Below are 22,105 nucleotides of genomic sequence, written 5' to 3' on the forward strand. Positions count from 1 at the left end.
TTTTGCTCTAGATGAAGGGGACGGAGCGGTAGCCTGGGGAGATGTGAGGGCAGGGGAGGAAAGGGTGGGCTGCAGGAAAGGGCAGAGCAGCCCAACAGTGGGGGCCGCAGCCAAGGGGGTTGGGGAGGGCAGAGAGAAACCCCCAGACCTCCCGTGGCATAGGGGCGGGAGTCGGGGGAAACCCGTGCTTGGGCAGCCCCCATGCCATGCCTTAGCCCTGCCACAGGTTTATTTACTCGTGGGCACTCCGCTGGCACTGGAGTGGTGCAAGAGGAAGCACCTCGCCTGAGCAGGGCCCCCCTGCGCTCCCCGGGCACTGCCCGCCCCGCGCCTGCGCCCCAGCCTGCAGGGCATGGGCAAAGACGGGGCTGGCGAGGCAGGGCCGAGGGGAGCCAAGAGCCCACTCGTGGGTCCTTAAGTGAGGGGCACCTACCCCTGCCCCTGTCCCCGCGAGAGGGGCCTATGGGTGGTGGACGGAGGGATGCTCGGTAGGGCGGCTGGCAGGAGGAGCTACAGCCCCTACTCGGCAGGGCGCCGCGGGACGGGCAAAGCCAACTCGCCCAAACGCTCCCTGGACTCGCTGCCCCACGCCCCCGCCGTGTGGCTGACGGTACGGCCGGGTACCCACCCGGGGGTGCCAGCAGGGAGGGACCCCGGGGCTCCAGGGCCGCTGCACTCGAAGGGGATGGAGAGAGGTTTTCAAAGCCTGGGTTGGATTTTGGGGTGGCCCTGCAGCGGTCTGGCTTGGCCCCAGGGTAGCGTGGGGGTGAGCTGTGCCAGGTTTGCCTCTCCCCCATGGCAGCCCCGTGGCTCTTGGCTGGCTCTGCGTCTGCCCTACTGGTGGCAAAGATGGCATCCTGGCATCCTGCCTCACTGAGCTGACAGTGCCCAGCCAGGGATGCTGAGACCCAGCACACTCGTGCCACCCCTGAGGGCCTGAAGGTTGCCAATGGGAGTTGCTGGAGGGGTGAGGGTGGGGAAGCCTCCCTGTGCCACTGGGTGCCTGGCACCATGCAGTGTGCAGCCCAGCAGGGTGCCAGTACCAGCTCCTCCCTTGGGGCAATTGCACCCCTAGGAACTGGGGGTTCCCTCTGTCTGAAAAACATCTGCACAGCCTCCAGAGAGTGGCCTGGGAGGGGTCCCTGTCCCTGTCCCCATCCCTGGCAGGGTGGAGGCTGTGCCCAGCCTAGGGATGGTACAGGCTGAAAAAGAGGAAGGGATGTGTGGGGCCATATCCTGCTGTCGTTTGGCTGTGCCAGGGTCCCCAAGGCCCCTGGGGGACATGGGGTGAGTGTGCCAATGGGATGAGATGGGCGACTATGCCAGCTCCTGACCATGAGACCTGTGCCAGGGATGCTTAATCCACCAGGAGCTCAGGGCTCTGGGGCAGTGCCAGCTGTCAGGGGGTGCCCACAACATGGTAGGACAGTGTGGCTGGCAGACCAAGCCTGGCAAGTGCCCAAACCGTGCCAGCAGCAGCTCTGCTGCTGTTTTCTTGCTGGGCACAGTCTCTGGTTTTGCCTTGCAGGTTCCTGAGACTGTCCCCAGCAGGTCCCAGCCCAAGATGCCCTAAGGGCTGGAGATGCCAGGGAGGGCTACACCTCATCCCCGTGCAACAGCCAGGCAGGATCACCCTCAGGCTTTGCCAGGATGCCTAACTGGGGAAACTGGGGGACGACACAGCTGCAGGGACTGGCACCAGCCCCTCAGACAACAACCCGTCCCTCCGACTGGCACCCGGAGGTCCCAGTCGTGCCCCCACAGCGCCAGCTGTGCCTGCCGTGCCCTCATGCTCACCCCTGCTCCCCAGGACCATTCCCGCAAGGACTGCCTGGAAGCTCCTGGCTCCAGCCTCGGGGAGCTGCCCCCTGCCAGCTCCAAGCTCAGCACCAGCCCCAGCGCCGTGGGCACCCTCAAGCGCCCCACCAGCCTCAGCCGCCATGCCAGCGCCGCCGGCTTCCCCCTCACCGCAGCAGGACCCCGAGCCGTGCCCAAGCCCCCCGCGTCCCACAGCCCCATGGACGGCGGGGAGGGGCCCTTCATCGACACCGAGGACATCTCCCAGCTGCTGACAGATGTTGCCCGCTTTGCCGATGCCCTGGAGAAGCTGCGGGACGTGGTGCTGCGGGATGGTGAGTGCCAGGCTGCCCCCCGCCCCCGGCTCCCTGCCAGCCCCGGTGCCAAACCACCCACCGCGGGGGTGCCGCGGGCTGAGCACGGGGACGACCCCTCTCCGGGGACCGACCAGAGCCATCGGTGTGGGGAGGGTCTCTTTCCCGGTCCAGGAAGGGGTCAGGACCCCCGGGGAAGCTGTGCCAAGCCCTGGCAGGCAGGGGCAGGGGCGGTGGGTGGCTGCTGGGAGCTCGGAGCCAGGATAACGCCGCTTCCTGCCCCCGAGCTATTTTCATCCGCCCGTTTTCCTGTTTACACTTTGATGGTGCCAGCTGCCTGCCGGGGGCCCCCAGAGCCCTGCAGGGCACCGGGGATGGCCCCCGACCCACCAGGCCACCCTCACCGCGGTGGCTGGCAGCGTGGGGTCGATGCCCCAGCGTGGGGCTGGATGGGCTGATGGCAAAAGGGAAGAGCATTGATGTTGTGGTCCCCACAGCGAGGTGGGGCTGTGAGGGGGGTGTCAGATGGTGCCATGGTTTGGATGCTGGCATGGCAAATGTGTTGGTGCATCCCCAGTCCCTGTGGGAAATGGCAGTGCCCAGCCTGGGGCACCGCTGCCAGCTGCAGCCAGATCCATGGCAGAGCTGGTGGGAATGGGGCTGGGGGTCTGTGCTCCTGGGGGTGCCATGGAGTGGCAGCTGGGGGATGATGATGATGGTGATGCCAGGCTCAGGTTTGGGCACAGCAGGGCAGGGAGGGAACAGCTCTGAGGCAAACAGTGAGGTCCTGCTGCTGATGCCATGTGGGGGCCACGGTTAGTGCTGGAACTGGTTTGGGACTGCAGGATGGTGCTGTTCCCAAGCTGGGAGAAGACAGGGAGAGACTGAGGGATGCAGCTGGGATTTCAGAGAGCCCAGCGTGGCTCTGCACCACCCAGCCCTGTGCCCAACCCTGCTCCAGAAGGGGCCTGCAAACGGGAGAGGAAACAGAGGAAACTCCTTCCTGACCCTGACCCTCACCTCCTAACAAGGCTGCCAGTGCCCATCCCGGAGCTCCAGCCCCGAGGATGGAACAGCTCCCAGGGAAGAGCCCCCTGGGACACAGTGAGCCTGGCTGGCTGGGGCACGGTGGCAGGAGTGACCTGGGCATCCCTCCCGGAGGCTGGGAGTGCCCTTCCGGTGGGGAGGGCAGGAAGGAACCGAGGAGGAAATTCCCAACCTGCTGCTTTCAAGGGAAAAAGTTACTGCTGAGGAAAAAATGCCTGAAAGGTTGAGCTGTGCCAGCCCAGGGGCTGCACCAGGCAGAAGACTCAAGCAGCTCTGGTCACAGGGACATGGCTGTGCCGGTCCCGGGAAGCCCCAAAGCCCAGGGGGTGGGCTGCAGGGTCTGGGAGCCTTGTGGGACATGCCTGGGATGTGATGGATGGGAGGAGGCCTTGAGGACAGGGGGAAGGGACAGGGATGCAAGACAGGGGCACAGGGCAGCGTTTCAGCCCCTCCCACACTTCTCTTGCAGACCCCAAGGAGCCCCCCCAGAGGCCAGTGGCCCACGAGTGCCTGGGCGAAACGCTGCGCATCCTGCGCCAGGTCATCAACAAGTACCCCCTGCTCAACACCCTGGAGACCCTGACAGCTGCTGGCACCCTCATCTCCAAAGTCAAGGGTGAGGTGATGGGGCTGGGAGCTCTGTCCTGCTCCCCTCCTGCCCCAGGCTGGGGTCTGGGGATTCCCTGGGAGGCGTGCTGGGAGGGGAGCTCCCCACAGAGAGGTGAAGGCTCAGCTGCTGGCAGCTGGAACTCACTCAACTCAGCTCAGCTCAGCTCAATTCAACTCAGTTTAAGTCATCTCAACTCTTCTCAGTTCAGTTCAGCTCAGTTCAACTCAACTCAGCTCAGCTCAGCTCAGTTCAACTCAACTCAGTTCAATTCAACTCAGTTCAGTTCAGCTCAGCTCAGTTCAACTCAGCTTAATTCAACTTAGCTCAGTTCAGTTCAATTCAACTCAGTTCAACTCATCTCAACTCAGCTGAGCTCAGTTCAGTTCAATTCAAGTCAGTTCAACTCATCTCAACTCAGCTGAGTTCAGTTCAGTTCAATTCAAGTCAGTTCAACTCATCTCAACTCAACTCAGCTGAGTTCAGTTCAGCTCAGCTCAACTCAGTTCATCTCAACTCAACTTAAACCAAACCAAACTCCTCAAGGTCTGAGCTGTGTCAGAGACACCAGAGCCCAGATCCCCAGCCTGGGGGTTTCCAAGCACTGCCAAAAGGGGGATCCTGCTGCTGGCAGCAGCTGGGGTTGAGAGGAGCAGGGTCTGTGGAGCACAGATCCTGGCTGGGGGCACCATCTGCTGCCCTCAGTTACCCCAAGGAGGGAGGAGGGGTGGCTGTGCTAACCGCAGGCAGAGCACAACATTCTGCGTCACTGCTCTGCTTCCTGGACACCAAACAGCAACCAGCAGAGCACAGGAAGCTTCGTGGTGGGTGGCAGGAGGTCTGCTGTGGGGCTGGCCCCACGCAGGGCTGGGCCAGAGTGAGTTCATTCCCACCCCCCACCCCCCATCCCCCTCACCGCAGCAGTGGGGTTCAGCTCACCAGCAGCCCAGAGGAGCTGAGCCCGTGGGGTGCCAGGGGCTGCACAGAAGCTCTGCTCAGCAGTGAAGGTCACAAGTGTCCCTTGGGCTGGGCATCTGCCAAGTCTGTGCCAGTTCTTGCTGGTGCTGCTGCTGGCAGTTCCTCTTTTGGAGGCCTCCTGGAGAAGCCATCCTGCCCTGGAGCAGGGGCTGCAGTGCCACGGGGCAGGGGAATGGTCCACAGTTGGCAGCCCCTTCCCAGCAGCTCTGGGGAACTGGAGGAGAGAGAAACGTGAGCCAAGTGGTGCTGGCAGGGAAGTCAGCCCCGGGAGGAACACAGGGACAGAGACCCTGTGCTGTGCTAGGGCAAATCCCTCATCCACAGGGATCATCCTCTCCCCCTCCCCCTCCATCCAGCTCACCCCAGCCCCACAGCAGGGCTGAGGGCACCAAGAGCCAGCAGGGCTGAGGGCACCAGGAGCCAGCAGGGCTGAGGGCATCAGGAGCCAGCAGGGCTGAGGGCACCAGGAGCCAGCAGGTCCTTCTGCTGCCTGAGGCAGGGGCAGGAGGTGGCAGTGACAGTGTCTCTGCTTCCCCCTCCCCAGGTTTCCATTACGAAGCCAACAATGAGGCTGACAAGAGGGAGTTCGAGAAGGCTGTGGAGACCATCGCTGTGTCCTTCAGCAGCACGTAAGGGCCTTCTGGCCAGGCTTGCCCCACACGAGGTCCCCTGATGGACCCCCATTGCCCCCCACCAGGCAGGATGCACCCTCTCCCCTCGCCCATGCATGGCCACACATGAGAGGTGGCTTGGGGGTGATTTGGGTCCCCATGGGGATGGCAGAGTCACTCCTGCCACTCCCACCAGCAGTTTCTCCTCAAACCCTGCTGGAGCCCACAGGCTCCATCACCCAGCCCCTCTTCAGTGCTGGGCCAAGCTCTGCTCCTGCACCCAGAGTGCCAGCTGTGGAGCTGAGCCGATGCCCACCGAGCCCAGCGGTGCAGCTCTGCCTGGCCTGGCCCTCACCCGGACCCTGGATCAGGTGCTGCTGGGTGACAGCTCGGCATGGTGACATCCCCTTGCTGAGCCCAGCTCTGCTCCTCTTCTCACAGGGTGTCTGAGTTCCTCATGGGGGAGGTGGACAGCAGCACCATCCTCTCCATCCCACTCAGCGACCAGAACCAGGTGAGTGATGCCCACTGCCGTCCTGGGGGGAGCTCAGGATGTGCCAGGGGGCTCAGACCTGGCTGGGGAAGGAGCTGAGCTCCCAGCCCCAGCTGTGGGATTCTCAGCTCACCTCCAAGCCCAGTGGAGCTGTGTCTGGGCTTTGCCTGCTTGCTCCCATCCCACCCTCATCCCAGTGAGGTTGGTGAGGCACTGCAGTGTGGTGCCCTGAGAAGCTGTGCAATGCCTCCTCCCTGGAAGTGTTCAAGGCCAGGCTGGGTGAGGCTTTGAGCAAGCTGGGCTGGTGGAAGGTGTCCCTGTCCATGGTAGGGGGTTGGAATTAGGTGATATTGAAGGTTCCTTCCAGCCCAGACCATGAAAGCCCACCTGGCAGCTCCAACCAAAGGGCTCAGGGAGGGGTTGGAGCAGCAGAGGTGGACAAGAGGGCTCTGGGTGCTCTCGCAGCTCTGCCCTGGTCTCCTGTGTGCACAGAGCCAGGCATTTCCCCAGAGACATTCCCAATAGCTCCTGGCCTTCCTGCAGAGCCACAGGCTGGGCACAGCACACCTCCAGCTCCAGCAGCTCCAGGTTTCCACCTGTCCTCCTCCTGCTCTGATCTGTTTCTTTCCTTTCCCAACTCCCAAAGACCATGGAGAGCCTCTACGGGGGGATCCCAGGGCCCGGAGGAGTTGGCATGCCTTCAGGCATGGGGAGCTATGACACAGGTAAGTGGGAGCAGGGCTCTGGGAGCAGGGTTTGTGGTGGTGGGTTCCCACCTGAGCACGCCTGACCATCAGGAACATCCCTGCCAGGGTCCTGCTGCTGGCACCAGGGGCAGGCAGGGCACGATGCCAGGGCAGGTACAGAGAGCTCTGCACTGCCAGCTCATGGAGCTTGAGATGTCCTGGGGTTTTCCTGGCTGCCCCTGGGAACCCAAAGGTGTTTGGGGGCAGTGGGTCACAGGGTGCCAGCAGCACCCTCCAGGGTCTCTCTTTCTCCTCCCCCTTCCTCCTGGTCCCATCCCAGGCCGCCCTCCTGCCGAGGAAGTGGACGTGATGCTGCAGCGCTGCGAGGGAGGGGTGGATGCTGCCCTCCAGTACACCAAAAACATCTCCAAGTACATGAAGGACCTCATTGGGTACCTGGAGAAAAGGACCACACTGGGTGAGATGCTGGGGGCAGCGGGGTGGGACCTCTCCAGAGCAGGGCTGAGCCCTCCCCCCCCAACCATGGCAGTTGAGGTCCTCACATGTGTGAGGCTGAGGGGGAAAGGGGCTGCAAGGGCAGTGGGGAGCTTCACTCCTGAAGCTCCTGATTTCTTTTCCCAAAGGGTAACCCAAGCAGCAGGCAAATCCCAGGGTCCTGGAGGGCTTTTCAGTTCCAACCTTTTGAGTGTTTGGTTGTTTGTTTCCCCCCCTCCAGAGATGGAGTTTGCCAAAGGGCTTCAGAAGATGGCAAACAGCTGCAAGCAAACCATCAGTCAGGAGGTAGGTCCTAAAGCCACCCAGGTTGTAGATCCTTGTGTCCCTAAAGCCACCCAGGATGAAGGTTCCCTGTGTCCCTAAAGCCACCAGGATGTAGTCCCCTGTGTCCCTAGAGCCACCCAGGCTATCAGGCTGCCTAGGGAACAGGCAGCTCTGGAGATCTCCTTCTGCACCTCCTGTTTCAGAGCCCAGGATGTGGCTTTTAGCAGTGGGAGGTGGCCAAGCTGAGCCTTGGGCTCTTCTTTCTGAACTCCTGGAGCCCACATTCTGGGGCTGGGTCTCAGGGTGCTGTGTCTTCTCCTCCCCCAGACCAATATGCCCTTCCTGTCCATCTACCTGTTGGCCCTGGAGCAGGACATGGAGCATGGCACCTCGGTGCTGCAGGCTGCCAACACCCTTCAGAACCAAACCTTCCTCCAGGTGAGAGGACCCAAGGCCAGCTCCAAGAGTCTTCTCTAGCAGCTGGGCAGTTTGTGTCTGGGGGGCTGGTGGTCTTCTTAGTTACAGGATCCCAGGATGTTAGGAGTTGGAAGGGACCTCCAAAGATCACCAAGTCCAAGCCCCTTGCCAGAGCAGGGGCAGAGAATCCAGCACAGGTCACACAGGAACACATCCAGATGGGGCTGGAAAGGCTCCAGACAAAGGAGACTCCACAGCCTCTCTGGGCAGCCTGTAGTAGACTTCTGTGGCTCTTCCAGAAACTGGAATCCAGCTGCTGCTGGGCTCAGACATTGCTTGGACCTGGCATTCCCTGGCTCAGCAGCTCAGTGATCAGTGCTGGGTTCTTTGAGGGCTTAGCTGCAGGGTCTAGGAGAGACCTGCCCAGCCTGGAGGCAAAGCAAAGTCTTGGCAAGGCAAGCAGCACCTCCTGATCCATCTCCACCTCATCCAAGGCTGCTCTGCCTTCCCACATCCCCAACCCAAGCCAAACCCCTCTCCCAAGGAACAGAACAGAACAGAATTAACCAGGTTGGAAAAGACCTTTGAGATCACCAAGTCCAACCTCTCCCCCAGCACCACCTGATCACCTGAACCATGGCACCAAGGGCCTCATCCAGGCTCTTCCTAAACCCCTCCAGGGATGGGGACTCCACCACCTCCCTGGGCAGCCCATCCCAATGGCCAACAACTCTTCTTGGGAAGAATTTCTTCCTAACATCCAGCCTGAGCCACTCTCCAGGGAGGGACCCCAGGCCCCATCCTTGCAGAGGTGGCTTTGGCTCAGCTCGGTCTGGAGCGAACCACAGCTGGCGCTCGCCAGGCTGGAGATCTTGGCCCATGGCACCAACCCCCTCCCAGTAACTGAGCTCAGATGTGCTGGGGAGTGATAACAACTGCCACGGGGAGCTCCTCCTTGCAAAGCCTTTGCAGAGGGAAGGGCTCAGCCCCTCAGGGCTGTGTCTCCCTCCTGCTCCAGCCCCTGGCGCTCAGACGCCTGGAACACGAGAAGCGGCGCAAGGAGATCAAGGAGCAGTGGCACCGGGCACAGAGGAAGCTGGTGAGCACCAACCAGGCACCAGGGGCTGGCTTTGTGCTCCCCAGGCCCAGGCTGGGGCACCCCTGTGGCATGCACCCCGCTGAGGATGCTGGCCCTTGGCTCCTCTCCAGGAGCTTTGTCCCGGGCTGCCTCTGCGGTACTGAGGGCTGCTGGAGAAACTGGGGAGGGGGAGGGGGCCGGGGGGGTGCCAGCCCCCTCCTTGCAGAGCTCAGCCCTCCCCCTGGGGGGCTGTTTCCCGCTGGCAGCAAGAGGCTGAGGTGAACCTGCGCAAGGCCAAGCAGATCTACATGCAGCGCAGCGAGGAGCACGACAAGGCCAAGTACATGGCAGTGAAAGCAGAGGAGGAGCAGCAGAACACCACCAGCAGCATCACCACCAAAACCCTGGACAAGAAGAGGAGGCTGGAAGAGGAAGCCAAGAACAAGGTGGGAGCACAGAATGGTAAGGAGCAGGGTTGGGAAAGGCCTCTGAGGTCATCCAGTCCCAACCAGCAACCCAACCCCACCGTGGGCACCAAAGCGTGGCCCCAGGTGCCACGGCCACAGGGTGCTGGAACACCTCCAAGGATGGGGACTCCAGCACCTCCCTGGGCAGCCTGTGCCAATCCCTGACCACTCTGGCAGCAAAGGAATTGTTCCTCCTCTCCAACCTAAGCCTCCCCTGGCACAATTTCAGGCCATTTCCCTGTCCTGTCAGCTGACCCTAGGGAGAAGAGCCCAACCTGGCTCCAGCCTCCTTTCAGGGAGCTGTAGAGCAATGAGGTCTCCCTCAGCCTCCTCTTCTTCACACTAACCACCCCCAGCTCCCTCAGCTGCTCCTCCCCAGCCCTGTTCTCCAGACTCTTCAGCTCTGGACTCAGGCTGAGCATCAGCTTGGCGAGAAGCTTCTCACTCCTTGCTTGGGAGCAGCCCTGAGCTGAGTGAACTGAAGGGAGGTTGGACCAAACAACCTCTCAAGGTCCCTTCCAACCCAAACCATTCTAGGATTGAATCTGTGACTAAGCTCCTCCTGGATCCATGGATATGGCACAGGAATGCCTGGAGGGACAGGGCCCAAGTGCAATGAGCTCCTCCTGTTCTCCCAACCCTTGAACTGTTTCCATCTCTTGCTCTCCCACCTGCCAGGCAGAAGAGGCCATGGCCACATACAGAACCTGTGTGGCAGATGCAAACACCCAGAAGCAGGAGCTGGAGGACACTAAGGTGAACTCCTTGAGGCAGATCCACGAAGTGATCAAACAGAGCGACCAGGTCATCAAGACGGTGAGTAGGGCTTGCCTGGGACAGCCCCGGGGCAGGGGGTGGCCATACCCTACTCAGGAGGGTTCAGAGCTGCAGACCTGGCCCAGCTGCCCCTATTCTAGGTGAGGTGCAGGTAGCTGCAGAGCTCTCCTCACCCACCATATGCTCTGAGAAGCCAAAGGAGGCTCAAGGCTGCAGACCAAGCCCTGTTCTCCAGGCTCTGTTCATCCTGGACAAGGAGACCTCAGAACAGCCTTCCAGTATCTGAAGGAGCTCCAGGAGAGCTGGGGAGGGACTTTGGACAAGGGCTGGGAGTGCCAGGCTGAGGGACAATGGCTTTGAGCTGGGAGAGGAGAGACTGAGACTGGAGATGAGGAAGAAATTGTTGAGAGTGAGGGTGGGGAGAGCCTGGCACAGGCTGCCCAGGGAGGCTGTGGCTGCCTCATCCCTGGAAGGGTTTAAGACCAGGCTGGATGTGGCTGTGAGCAGCCTGGGCTGGTGGGAGGTGTCCCTGCCCGTGGCAGGGAGGTTGGAACTGAATGACCTCTAAGCTCCCTTCCAACCCAACCCATTCCACCCTGTGCTCCCTCAACCTGGAGCTCCTCCTCTGTCTCTCTCTCCCCCTCAGCTCACAGCTGCTTCCCTCTGCATTCTGGGGTGTTTGGGTTTTTTATCTTGTGCCTTTTTGTTTTAGGCCACCATCTCTTTCTACCAGATCATGCACATGCAGACAGCTCCTCTGCCTGTCAACTTCCAGACGCTGTGTGAGAGCAGCAAGCTGTACGACCCCGGGCAGCAGTACGCCTCCCACGTGCGGCAGCTGCAGCGCGGCGACGAACCGGACACCCAGTACGACTTCGAGCCCTACGTCTCCCACAACGCCTGGTAGGGACTGCCAGTGCCCTCCCTCCCTCCCTGCCTTCCCATGGAATGGGGTAGGGTAGGGTAGGATAGGGTAGGATAGGATAGGACAGAATAGAACAAGAATAGGATAGAGCAGAACAAGAATAGGATAGAGCAGAGCAGAGTAGAATAGAATAGAGTAGAATAGAATAGAGTAGAAAAGAAAAGAAAAAGACTAGAATGAGAATAGAACAGAACAGAACAGAATAGAATAGAATAGAATAGAATAGAATGAACCAGGTTGGAAAAGACCTTTGAGATCATCAAGTCCAACCTATCACCCACCAGCATCTAATCAACTCAACCATGGCACCAAGCGCCTCATCCAGGCTCTCCCTAAACCCCTCCAGTTATGGGGACTCCACCACCTCCCTGGGCAGCACATTCCCATGGCCAATCTCTCTTGCTGGGAAGAACGTCTTCCTAACATCCAGCCTGAACCTCCCCTGGCACAGCTGGAAACTGTGTCCTCTTGTTCTGGTGCTGGCTGCCTGGGAGAAGAGGCCAACCCCCTCCTGGCTACAACCTCCCTTCAGGGAGTTGCAGAGAGCAAGAAGGTCTCCCCTGATCCTCCTCCTCTCCAGGCTAAGCAACCCCAGCTCCCTCAGCCTCTCCTCACAGGGCTGTGCTCCAGACCTCTTCCCAGCCTCATTGCCCTTCTCTGGACATGCTCAAGGTCTCCTCAGAGCCTTCTCCAGACTGAGCAGCCCCAGCTCTCTCAGCCTGTGCTCACAGATGCTCAGCCATTCCCTCCCCTCCTCCTTGCTGCACCCCAGGTCTCCCTTCACCCGGGCACGGAAGGGCAGCTTCGGCTCCAACGACTTCCCCGCGGCCGCCGGCTCCGACGGGGTTGGGCTGCCCAAGGATGGGAGCAGCTTGGAAGGAGCCAAGGAGCAGCAGAGTGGGGCTGAGAGGAGAGGTGAGTTCAGAGCAGCTGTGCCTGTGCTGTGCAGGCTGTGTCCTCCTCTCCCTGGTCAGGACCTCCATGGGTGCTGAGCACGGCAGGAGGCCAGGCTGGGAGTTTCCTGGAGGACACAAAACCCTCTGGAGGAGGTTTTGTGCTACCTGGTGCTACCTAACAGATCATTCTCCTTCTTCCCATCCCTGCTTTCCCTTGCTGGCTGGGGCATCATGGCCCCAGCAGAGCCCTCACCAGCCTGGCCAAGCAGCTTCCTTCAGTAACCCCTGGGTCTCCCAGCTCCAGGCTCTTCTCCCATGGCTCTCTCCTGAACCCAGGAACCGATCTCAATGTGTTTGCTCCTGCAGGTGTGAGGGGACACCAGGTCCATAAATCATGGCCCACCTCTGTGGCTGAAGGTGACAGCAGCCTGGACTCAAGCACAGGTAGATACCAACCACAGCCCAAGGCAGGCAATGTTTCCCCTTCTGACACAGTCGACCTAAAACCTGAGCCCAGCCTAAGGCCAGCATCAGAGTTAGGTGGGGCCTGGCCCTTTGTTAGCTGCCTCACAGTAACTCTGGCAGGGGTGGACTGGATGAGCTTCAAAGGTCCCTTCCAACACACACCAGCTGCTCTGATGTCCATCTCCAGCAGGCTGGGATGAAGTGGGATGGATGGGATGAGATGGATGGAATAGTATGGATGGGGTGGGATGGATGGGGTGGGGTGGGATGGATGGGATGGGATGGGATAGTATGGATGGGATGGGATGGGATGGATGTGATAGGATGGATGGGATGCAATGGGATGGATGGGATGGGATCTTTCCACTGCACTGCCTGCAGCCTGCTCCACTGTCCAGGCACAGCCAGCCCTTGGCTCCCTCCCAGTCTCTCCTGCTCTCCAGGGGTGCCCCAGCTGCACGAGGCAGATGGCTGCTTGCTGTGGGGGTTGGCCACCAGCAGCAGAGGGCACTCAGAGGAGCAGCAGCTTTGGCAGCAGCAGCAGCACTGCCCTGGGGCTTCTCTTTTGCCAGGTGAATTCAGCCACAAACTCCAGCGGCTGTCTTCTAACGGCACCGTGTCCTCCAGTGAGGAGCTGGAGGAGAAGGATGAGACCAGCACCCACTTCGAGCAGAGTATGTGGCAGTGTGTGTGGGGGAAGAATCAGGGCACCACTGAATCATTTTGGTTGGGAAAGAACCTTGCAGATCATCAGGTCCAACCCTTAACCCAGCACTGCCGAGGCACCACCAAACCACAGCCCTCAGCACCACGTCTCCAGGGCTTTGAAAGCCCTCCAGGGAGGGAGAGAGCATCACCACCCTGGGCAGCCTGGGCCAGGCTGTGAGAACCCTTTGGGGGAAGAAATTGTGCAACCTAAACCTCCCCTGGGGCAATGTGAGGCCATTTCTACTGGCCCTGGGAGAAGAGACCAACCCCACCTGGCTCCAGCCTCCCTTCAGTGAGCTTTGGGGAGTGGGGAGGTGACAACCCTGCCCCTGCTGCCCACCCACCCCTCATGGCAAAGCTAACTGCAGGGTGGCCGTTCCCCAACTGGGCAGTTTAAGGAGGTAAACCAAAACAATTGCTGGGAGGAGGATCCCTGCTGGTGAGGCACCACCAGCAGTGCCTCTACCCTGGGATGAGCTCTGCCCAGAGCCATGGGGACAGATGTGCCAGGGCTGCCCACCCCAGAGGACAAGCTGCTCGTGAGGCTGCTGAAGAGCTGCCTTGTGACCAGGACCTTTCTGCTCAGGCTCTGCTTAACCTTCACCTTACCTCTGGACAGGGCTTGGAGCAACCTCCTCTAGTTGCAGACGTCCCTGCTGGCTGCAGGGAGGTTGGACTAGAGGAGCTTTAAAGGTCTCCCTTCAAGCCAAGCCAGTCTGGGATGCCATGATAGAATGGGATGGAATGGGATGGGATGGAATAGAATGGGATGGAATAGAATGGGATGGAATAGAATGGGATGGGATGGAATAGAATGGGATGGGATGGAATAGAATGGGATGGGATGGGATGGAATAGAATGGGATGGGATGGGATGGGATGGGATGGAACGGAATGGGATGGAATAGAATGGGATGGGATGGGATGGAATAGAATGGGATGGGATGGAATGGAATGGGATGGAATGGAATGGGATGGAATAGAATGGAATGGGATGGAATAGAATGGGATGGAATAGAATGGGATGGGATGGGATGGAATGGGATGGGATGGAATGGGATGGGATGGAATGGAATGGGATGGAATAGAATGGAATAGAATGGGATGGGATGGAATAGAATGGAATAGAATGGGATGGGATGGAATAGAATGGGATGGGATGGAATGGGATGGGATGGAATGGGATGGGATGGAATGGGATGGGATGGAATGGAATGGGATGGAATAGAATGGGATGGGATGGAATAGAATGGGATGGGATGGAATGGAATGGGATGGAATAGAATTAACCAGGTTGGAAAAGACTTTTGAGATCAAGTCCAGCCTCTCACCCAACACCATTTAATCAACTCAACCATGGCACCAAGGGCCTCATCCAGGCTCTCCCTAAACCCCTCCAGGGGTGGTGACTCCACCACCTCCCTGGGCAGCACATTCCCATGGCCAATAACTCTTTCTATGAAGAACTTCTTCCTCGCCTCCAGCCTAGACCTCCCCTGGCACAGCTTGAGACTGTGTCCTCTTGTTCTGGCGCTGGGTGCCTGGGAGAAGAGCCCAACCCCCGCCCTGGCTACAGCCTCCCCTCAGGCAGGTGCCCTCCCTTGTGTTCTGCTTGCAGGCATCAATGGGATGAGCTCGGAGCTGGCCGCTCCGACAGGGCCCTTCCGAAACGTTGGGCTGTCCAGGGCCGCCCAGACCCACAGGCTGCGCAAGCTCCGGGCCCCCTCCAAGTGCCGGGAGTGCAACAGCTACGTCTACTTCCAGGGAGCAGAGTGTGAGGAGGTAAAGCTGGGCGAGGTGGGAAGAGCAGGAGGGGTGGAGGACACGTCCCCTGAGCGGGGTGAGCCCAGCACTGCCTGCAGGTCCTCCTCTGGTGGCTGTCCCCAGAGGAGAGCTCAGCTTGCCCCAGCGGAGGGCTGTGAGGACGGTCAGGGGGCTGCAGCACTGCCTGGTGAGGAGAGGCTGAGGGGCCTGGGGCTGTTCAGTCTGGAGAAGAGAAGACTGAGAGGGGGTTTAATAAGTGTTTAGCAATACCTGAGGGCTGGGGCTCAGGAGGAAGGGGACAGGCTCTGCTCACGTGCTCCCTGGGTTAGGACAAGGAGCAATGGATGGAAGCTGCAGCACAGCAGGTTCCACCTCAACACCAGGAGGAACTTCTGCACTGTAAGGATCACAGAGCACTGGAACAGGCTGCCCAGAGAGGCTGTGGAGTCTCCTTCTCTGGAGCCTTTCAAGGCCCTGTCTGGATGTGTTCCTCTGTGACCTGAGCTGGATTGCATGGTCCCTGCTCTGGCAGGGGGGCTTGGACTGGAGGATCTCTTTGGGTCCCTCCCAACCCCTGACACCCTGTGATCCTGTGAAGGGTTAGGAGTTGGAAGGGACCTTGAAAGATCATCGAATCCACCAGGCTGGAAAAGGCCTCAGAGATCATCAAGTGATCTCTTTGGGTCCCTTCCAACCCCTGGCATCCTGTGAGCTGTGATCCTGTGAGCTGCAGCTCTTCAATCAGTGTCACAGCTCTGCAGCAGCAGATCACAGCATCAAACATTCAGCTTGGAACAGACCCTCAGGAGCACCAAGTCCAACCCAGAGCCCTACTCTGCAAGGGTCAGCCCTAAACTACAGCCCCAAGCACCACATCCAAACCACCTTCAATTACTTCCAGGGTTGGTGACTCCACCACCTCCTTGGGCAGCACATTCCAACCCCTGCAGCAGCAGGTCCTGGTGCAGCTCTTCACTCAGGGGTCACAGCTCTGCTGCAGCAGCAGGCCCTGGTGCAGCTCTTCACCCAGGGGTCACAGCTGTGCTGCAGCAGCAGGTCCTGGTGCAGCTCTTCACTCAGGGGTCACAGCTCTGCTGCAGCAGCAGGCCCTGGTGCAGCTCTTCACTCAGGGGTCACAGCTCTGCTGCAGCAGCAGGTCCTGGTGCAGCTCTTCACTCAGGGGTCACAGCTCTGCTGCAGCAGCAGGTCCTGGTGCAGCTCTTCACCCAGGGGTCACAGCTCTGCTGCAGCAGCAGGCCCTGGTGCAGCTCTTCACTCAGGGGTCACAGCTCTGCTGCAGCAGCAGGCCCTGGTGCAGCTCTTCACTCAGGGGTCACAGCTGTGCTGCAGCAGCAGGTCCTGGTGCAGCTCTTCACTCAGGGGTCACAGCTCTGCTGCAGCAGCAGGCCCTGGTGCAGCTCTTCACTCAGGGGTCACAGCTCTGCTGCAGCAGCAGGCCCTGGTGCAGCTCTTCACTCAGGGGTCACAGCTGTGCTGCAGCAGCAGGTCCTGGTGCAGCTCTTCACCCAGGGGTCACAGCTCTGCTGCAGCAGCAGGCCCTGGTGCAGCTCTTCACTCAGGGGTCACAGCTCTGCTGCAGCAGCAGGCCCTGGTGCAGCTCTTCACTCAGGGGTCACAGCTGTGCTGCAGCAGCAGGTCCTGGTGCAGCTCTTCACTCAGGGGTCACAGCTCTGCTGCAGCAGCAGGCCCTGGTGCAGCTCTTCACTCAGGGGTCACAGCTCTGCTGCAGCAGCAGGCCCTGGTGCAGCTCTTCACTCAGGGATCACAGCTCTGCTGCAGCAGCAGGCCCTGGTGCAGCTCTTCACTCAGGGGTCACAGCTCTGCTGCAGCAGCAGGCCCTGGTGCAGCTCTTCACTCAGCTGCTGGGTAGAAGCCCACCCAGGTAGAAGCCCACACGTGGCCAAACCGTGGGTGCAACCCCAGCCAGGTCTAAGTTGTCTCTGGAAGCAGAGCTGCCAGCAGGAGCTGGAGCAGGACCACTTCAGCTCGGCTGTCGCCTGTGCTAGGAGGACAGTGCTGCTTTGGGGAGGCCTCTGTGAACTTCCCATTGCTCCTGCACTTGCCATTGCTCCTGCAGCATCTCCAGGACAGGCTTTTTCCTCTCTGCCATCCAGTGCCACAGGCTTCTCCTCCCCCAAGTGCTGCTCGGTGCCTCTCGGCGGCTGCCCTTCTGCCCAGCCCCAGGCTGCTGCGTCCCAGCTCCACCCTCGTGTTTTCCAGTGCTACTTGGCCTGCCACAAGAAGTGTCTGGAGACCTTGGCCATCCAGTGTGGGCACAAGAAGCTGCAAGGGAAGCTGCAGCTCTTTGGGCAAGACTTCACAGCAGCCTCCCGGGGCAGCTCGGACGGCATTCCCTTCATCATCAGGAAGTGCGTCTCCGAGATCGAGAAGCGAGCCATGAAGACCAAGGTGACCAATTCCCCCTTCCCTCTTCCCTCTTCTTCAGCTGGACCTGCCTCAGACACCTTCTCCTGAAGTGACCTTCTGCCTGGGCAGGCAAACCAGCAGCTTGCTCTTCAGCTTGCCGGAGGCAGAAAGTCCCAGGTGGCAAATCTGGCCCTGACTCATCCAGCTCTGACCCTGGAAACTCCCTTCCCCTGCCTCCCTCTTTCCCAGGCAGCAGGAACGGTGGAGATGTCTGAGCTGGAAGGGGATGGCCCAGAATGGCTTCTGAGCTAGGGAGTTCCAGCCCCAGAAGGGGAGGCTGGGAGCCAGAGGCTCGTGCAGAGACATCTCTGCTGGCTTCAGCTCTGCTTCTCCCCCTGGCACAGGGCATCTACAGAGTCAACGGCGTCAAGACTCGTGTGGAGAAGCTCTGCCAGGCCTTTGAGAACGGCAAGGAGCTGGTGGAGCTGTCCCAGGCCTCCCCCCATGACATCAGCAACGTCCTGAAGCTCTACCTGAGACAGGTAAAGGAGCTGGAGATGCCTCCTGGGAAGGGAGAGGAAAGGTGGCCAAAGGAACTGAGTCCCTGAGCTGACCCTGGCAAGGAGGAGTCCTGCCCAAGCTGGGTGCAGACAGCTTTGAGGACCCTGGGAGTGGGGGTGCTGAGACACCCCCCCTCACCCCTCCCCAGGCTGGGAGCAGGGCAGGCATGGAGATGAGCCCATGAGCATGAGCTGTCTGTGGGTTTCCTGCTCCCCCCCAGCCCTTGCACAGCTCATCCACAGCTGCTTTGTGTGGCTCTTCCTCCTCCTCCACCACCCAGCAGCGGCTTGGTGCCCACAGAACAACAACAGAAGCCCTGAGCCCTCCTCAGTGGGGAACTGGGACCTCGAGAGGGGAAGTGACACAAAGAAGTGACCCAGCAAAGGTTGCCCTGGGCAGCAGAGCTGGGGCTGGGATCACATCCCCTGAACAGGGCTCTGCCCCTCGAGCCACCCTCTGGTGGGCTCAGGTGGGTGCTGTGCCCCTCAGCTCACCCTCTGGTGGGCTCAGGTGGGTGCTGTGCCCCTCAGCTCACCCTCTGGTGGGCTCAGGTGGGTGCTGTGCCCCTCAGCTCACCCTCCGGTGGGCTCAGGTGGGTGCTGTGCCCCTCAGCTCACCAGGATTCACCACCTCTTACTTCCAAGCTGCTTTACACCAACACCAAAGCAAGCTCCCACCCAATCTCAGCTCCACCTTCGCTGCAGGCTGTGCCAGCTGCATCCTGCCCTCCCCACCCCAGAGGGGTCCATCCCTGCCCTCCTTCAGTCCTGGCCTCTCTACCAACCACCTCCCACCTGCTGGGGAAGCTGCTGCTGTGCCCAGCCCATGCCAGGGGCTTTCTAGGGGGAGGTGGGAAAAGAGACCTGACCCCACAGGCAGCACCCAGGGGGTGATCTGAGGCAGCTTTTGCCTTGAGCTCTCCCAGCACAAAGTGGCCAGGACAAAGAGGTTGGATCTCCACCCTTCAGAAGAGGGAAATGGCCTGAAACTGTGCCAGGGGAGGCTTAGGTTGGAGCTGAGGAACAATTTCTGTGCTGCCAGAGTGGTCAGGGCTTGGCACAGGCTGCCCAGGGAGGTGGTGGAGTCCCCATGCCTGGAGGTGTTCCAGACCCCTGTGGCCATGGCCCTTGGGGCCCTGGTTTGGTGCCCACGGTGGGGCTGGGCTGAAGGTTGGACTCAGTGATCTTGGGAGCAACTTTTCCAACCCAAACGACTCTCTGCTCCTAAGCTCTGGGGGATGTGTCCTGGCTGCAGGAAGGCTCCAGGTTTCCTCAGCTCAGGAGCACAGGACAGGTCTGGGGCTCAGGGGGGGGTGGTGAGCCTTGTCCCATGGCCCTCCAGCTGCCCTCCAGCTGCCCTCCAGCTGCCCTGGTCTCCCTTGCAGCTGCCAGAGCCCATCATGCCCTTCCGTCTGTACAACGAGCTGATGGGGCTGGCCAAGGAGAGCCTGCAGGGCACCGAGGCCAAGGGCCGGAGCGGGAAGGGAGGCCCTGAGCTGCTGGACAAAGGAGCTGACACCGACAAGGTGGTGCTGAACCTGGTGCTGAAGCTGAAGGAGCTGCTGAAGGAGCTCCCCCGGGAGAACTTGGCCACCCTGCAGTACCTCCTGCAGCACCTGAGGAGGTGAGAAGGGCAAGCCCGGAGCCCGCGGCGGTGCTGGGGCTTCCCCGCGGTGGGAAGCTGAGCGCAGCCTCTCCGTGCCGGTGCTGGGGGGGTCCCGGCCCTGCCGCGGGGGCTGCAGCTCACAGAGCTCCTGTGTGCCACGGGCTGTGGCTCTGGTGCTGCCAGCCCAGCACCTCCGAGCCCCGCCTGCCCTCCCCCTTGCCCCTCACGAGTTCCTCCTCCCCAGGATCGTGGAAGTGGAACAGGACAACAAGATGACCTCGGGCAACCTGGGCATCGTCTTCGGGCCCACGCTGATGCGCCCCAGGCCCACGGATGCCACCATCTCCTTGTCCTCCCTGGTGGACTACCCCCACCAGGCTCGCATCATCGAGGCTCTCATCATCTTCTACTCCACCATCTTCGAGACGGAGCCCACGGCCCTGGCTGGCCCCGGCAAGCACCCCAGGGACTGCAAGGAGGAGGCAGCCAGCTCTGACCCGGTAGGACTTCCCTGGAGGTCCCTCAGGAGATGTGGAGCTGGAGCAGATCAGCTCCTGCGGCCCCCCCAGCCCTGCCCTGCCGGTGCCCGGCCCCATGCCCTGCCGGCCCCCGGCCCCATGCCCTGCCCTGCAGGGACGTTCCCCACCCCGGCTGTGCCCCACGACGGCTCCAGCTCACGCTGCTGCCCCTCTGCAGAGCTGCCCTCTGGCTTCCTCCCGGCCCCACGGCCAGCCCCACTGCCCCCCGAGTGGTTTTGTGCCCCGGAGCAGCCTCTGGGTGCCACAGAGGGGGGCAGGATGGAGCCTGAGCACTTCGACACCAGCACAGGTTGGGACTTCTCCATTTCCTGGAGCCCCGCCTGGGGGAATGAGGAAGTTTCCTTCCCCTCCAAGCCTTCACCACTGCTCCTCCTCCCCCCAGGCCAGCCCAGGCTCCCAGGCTGCGGCTCCTCCCGGCGGCGTCTCCTACCTGGAGCTGCCTTCGGAGAAGGGCAGTTCGGATTTCAGCACCGACTCCTTCGCAGGTGAGCAAAGGGCAGCCCCTGGCTGCCCCCCGGCCGGTGCAGGTCCCTCGGGAGGCCGCGGGGATGGCACCCGCGGGCGTCTCACCGAGCTGAGCGGCACAGCCTGCGGGCAAAGGCTCAGCCCTGGGCTCCTTCCCTCCCGCAGAGCCTGGGGACCGCTCCGTCGACTCCGACTCGGAGCTGGAGGACGCTGGGGAGGACCTCCGAAGGCAGCTGCTGAAGCAGGAGAGCGAAACCAGCACGGACGAGGCTCAGTTCTGCGAGGAGGGCAGCGAGGGGCAGCGGAGCCGCAGCTGCAGCGTGGGGCAGTCGGACACAGAGGGTCCCGCTCCGAGCTGCCGCAGCCCCCCGGCGGAGGAGCAGAGCGATGCCGACTGACACCCGAGAGCCAGCTGCCTGCTGCTGGCACGGGCTGTGCCAGGCCAGCCCCCAGCCGTGCCTGCTGCTGGCACGGGCTGTGCCAGGCCAGCCCCCAGCCGTGCCTGCTGCTGGCACGGGCTGTGCCAGGCCAGCCCCCCAGCCGTGCCTGCTGCTGGCACGGGCTGTGCCAGGCCAGCCCCCAGCCGTGCCTGCTGCTGGCACGGGCTGTGCCAGGCCAGCCCCCCAGCCGTGCCTGCTGCTGGCACGGGCTGTGCCAGGCCAGCCCCCAGCCGTGCCTGCTGCTGGCACGGGCTGTGCCAGGCCAGCCCCAGCCATGCCCACTGCTGCCCAGTGCCTGCCAGCAGCCCTGGTTTATCAAAAGCACCAAACAAAATTCCCCCAGACGCTGGGAGGGGGCAAAGGGGCAAACCCCAAGCCCTGCCTGGGCACAGCAGTGCAGAACCTGTGATGCCAAGGGGTGGGCAGGGGACAGAGGGCAGCTCAGGGGGGGTTGGTGTGACAGCTGCAGGCAAGTCCTGGCTGCTCCCTGGCTGGAGCTGTCACACAAAACCCTGGAGCCCCTCAGCTCCCAACCTCTCTCAGGGCAGCCCAGTTCGGTCCAGCAGCCCTCAGAGGCCCTCTCTGGGGGCAGATTCTTTGCTTGCTGGTCCAGCCTGGCAAGGATCCCCCCCAGGCTTTGCTGTGCCCAGCCACAGGCTTCATTTTTGCCTCTCTCTCTCCTTAAGCCTTCCCCAAGCCTCCACTGCTGGAGCTGGGGCAAGCCCCAGGAGCTGATTGTCCTCCCTGGCTGCTGGGAGGTGCCACAGGAAGCTCCCAGCAGTGGGCAGGCTGAGGGCACTGCAGCCAGGCATGGGCACAGCCGGCCAATGCCAGGCACCACATGGGCTGGGCTCTGCCAGCCTGGGGAGCCAGGCACAGGAGTGCTGGCTTGGGCAGAGCTGGGTGAAAGCCTCCTCTGAGGGTCAGCCTTGGCTTTAGGCTTGTGGCTGCAGCCCCTGCCAGGTCCATCCACCCTTCAGAGCTGGACTGAGCAGCCAGGGCTGGGCTTCCTGCCTCAGCACCTCGAGGGGGCACAGGATTCCACCAGCACCACACCCTCTGGGCTCAGCTGGCAGAGTTGCTGCCACTGGGGCATTTTCTGCTGGGCAGGAGCCACTCAAAGAGCAGCCCAGGGGCTGTCAGCAAGCTCAGGAGATGCCTTCTCCTGGCTGCAGGTCCTGAGCCTCTCAGGGGCTTTGTTCTGAGAGATGTTTGGTCTCCAGGGATCCACAGTGCAGGCCCAGGGCTGCACTTCTGCTCTCCCAGCTGGCCACACGCTGGGGCTGGGTGGTGAGAA

General features: G+C 61.4%; 1 protein-coding gene across 1 annotated transcript; it reads left to right on the plus strand.

The window, feature by feature from the left end:
• The first annotated feature begins 481 nt into the window (after nt 1–481).
• On the plus strand, nt 482–20,810 carry ARHGAP45 (Rho GTPase activating protein 45). The gene is made up of 23 exons (XM_054175491.1): nt 482–610; nt 1,811–2,132; nt 3,628–3,774; nt 5,288–5,372; nt 5,796–5,868; nt 6,494–6,572; nt 6,874–7,011; nt 7,270–7,334; nt 7,641–7,751; nt 8,749–8,829; nt 9,075–9,254; nt 9,954–10,091; nt 10,765–10,955; nt 11,750–11,892; nt 12,240–12,317; nt 12,911–13,012; nt 14,665–14,828; nt 17,052–17,240; nt 17,603–17,740; nt 19,144–19,382; nt 19,609–19,864; nt 20,286–20,388; nt 20,534–20,810. Exons 1-23 carry the CDS (start codon nt 482–484, stop codon nt 20,764–20,766), a joined length of 3,384 nt encoding a protein of 1,127 aa, XP_054031466.1. The 3' UTR covers nt 20,767–20,810.
• The last annotated feature ends 1,295 nt before the right edge of the window (nt 20,811–22,105 follow it).

Source organism: Dryobates pubescens, chromosome 31 (assembly GCF_014839835.1).
Source record: "Dryobates pubescens isolate bDryPub1 chromosome 31, bDryPub1.pri, whole genome shotgun sequence".
Taxonomy (NCBI): domain Eukaryota; kingdom Metazoa; phylum Chordata; class Aves; order Piciformes; family Picidae; genus Dryobates; species Dryobates pubescens.

Coding starts and splice junctions, on each gene's coding strand:
- ARHGAP45 (XM_054175491.1), top strand. CDS start 482: ATGCTCGGTAGGGCGGCTGGCAGGAGGAGCTACAGCCCCTACTCGGCA. Junction 5,869..6,493: donor CACTCAGCGACCAGAACCAG/GTGAGTGATGCC, acceptor CAACTCCCAAAG/ACCATGGAGAGCCTCTACGG. Junction 14,829..17,051: donor AGGGAGCAGAGTGTGAGGAG/GTAAAGCTGGGC, acceptor CGTGTTTTCCAG/TGCTACTTGGCCTGCCACAA.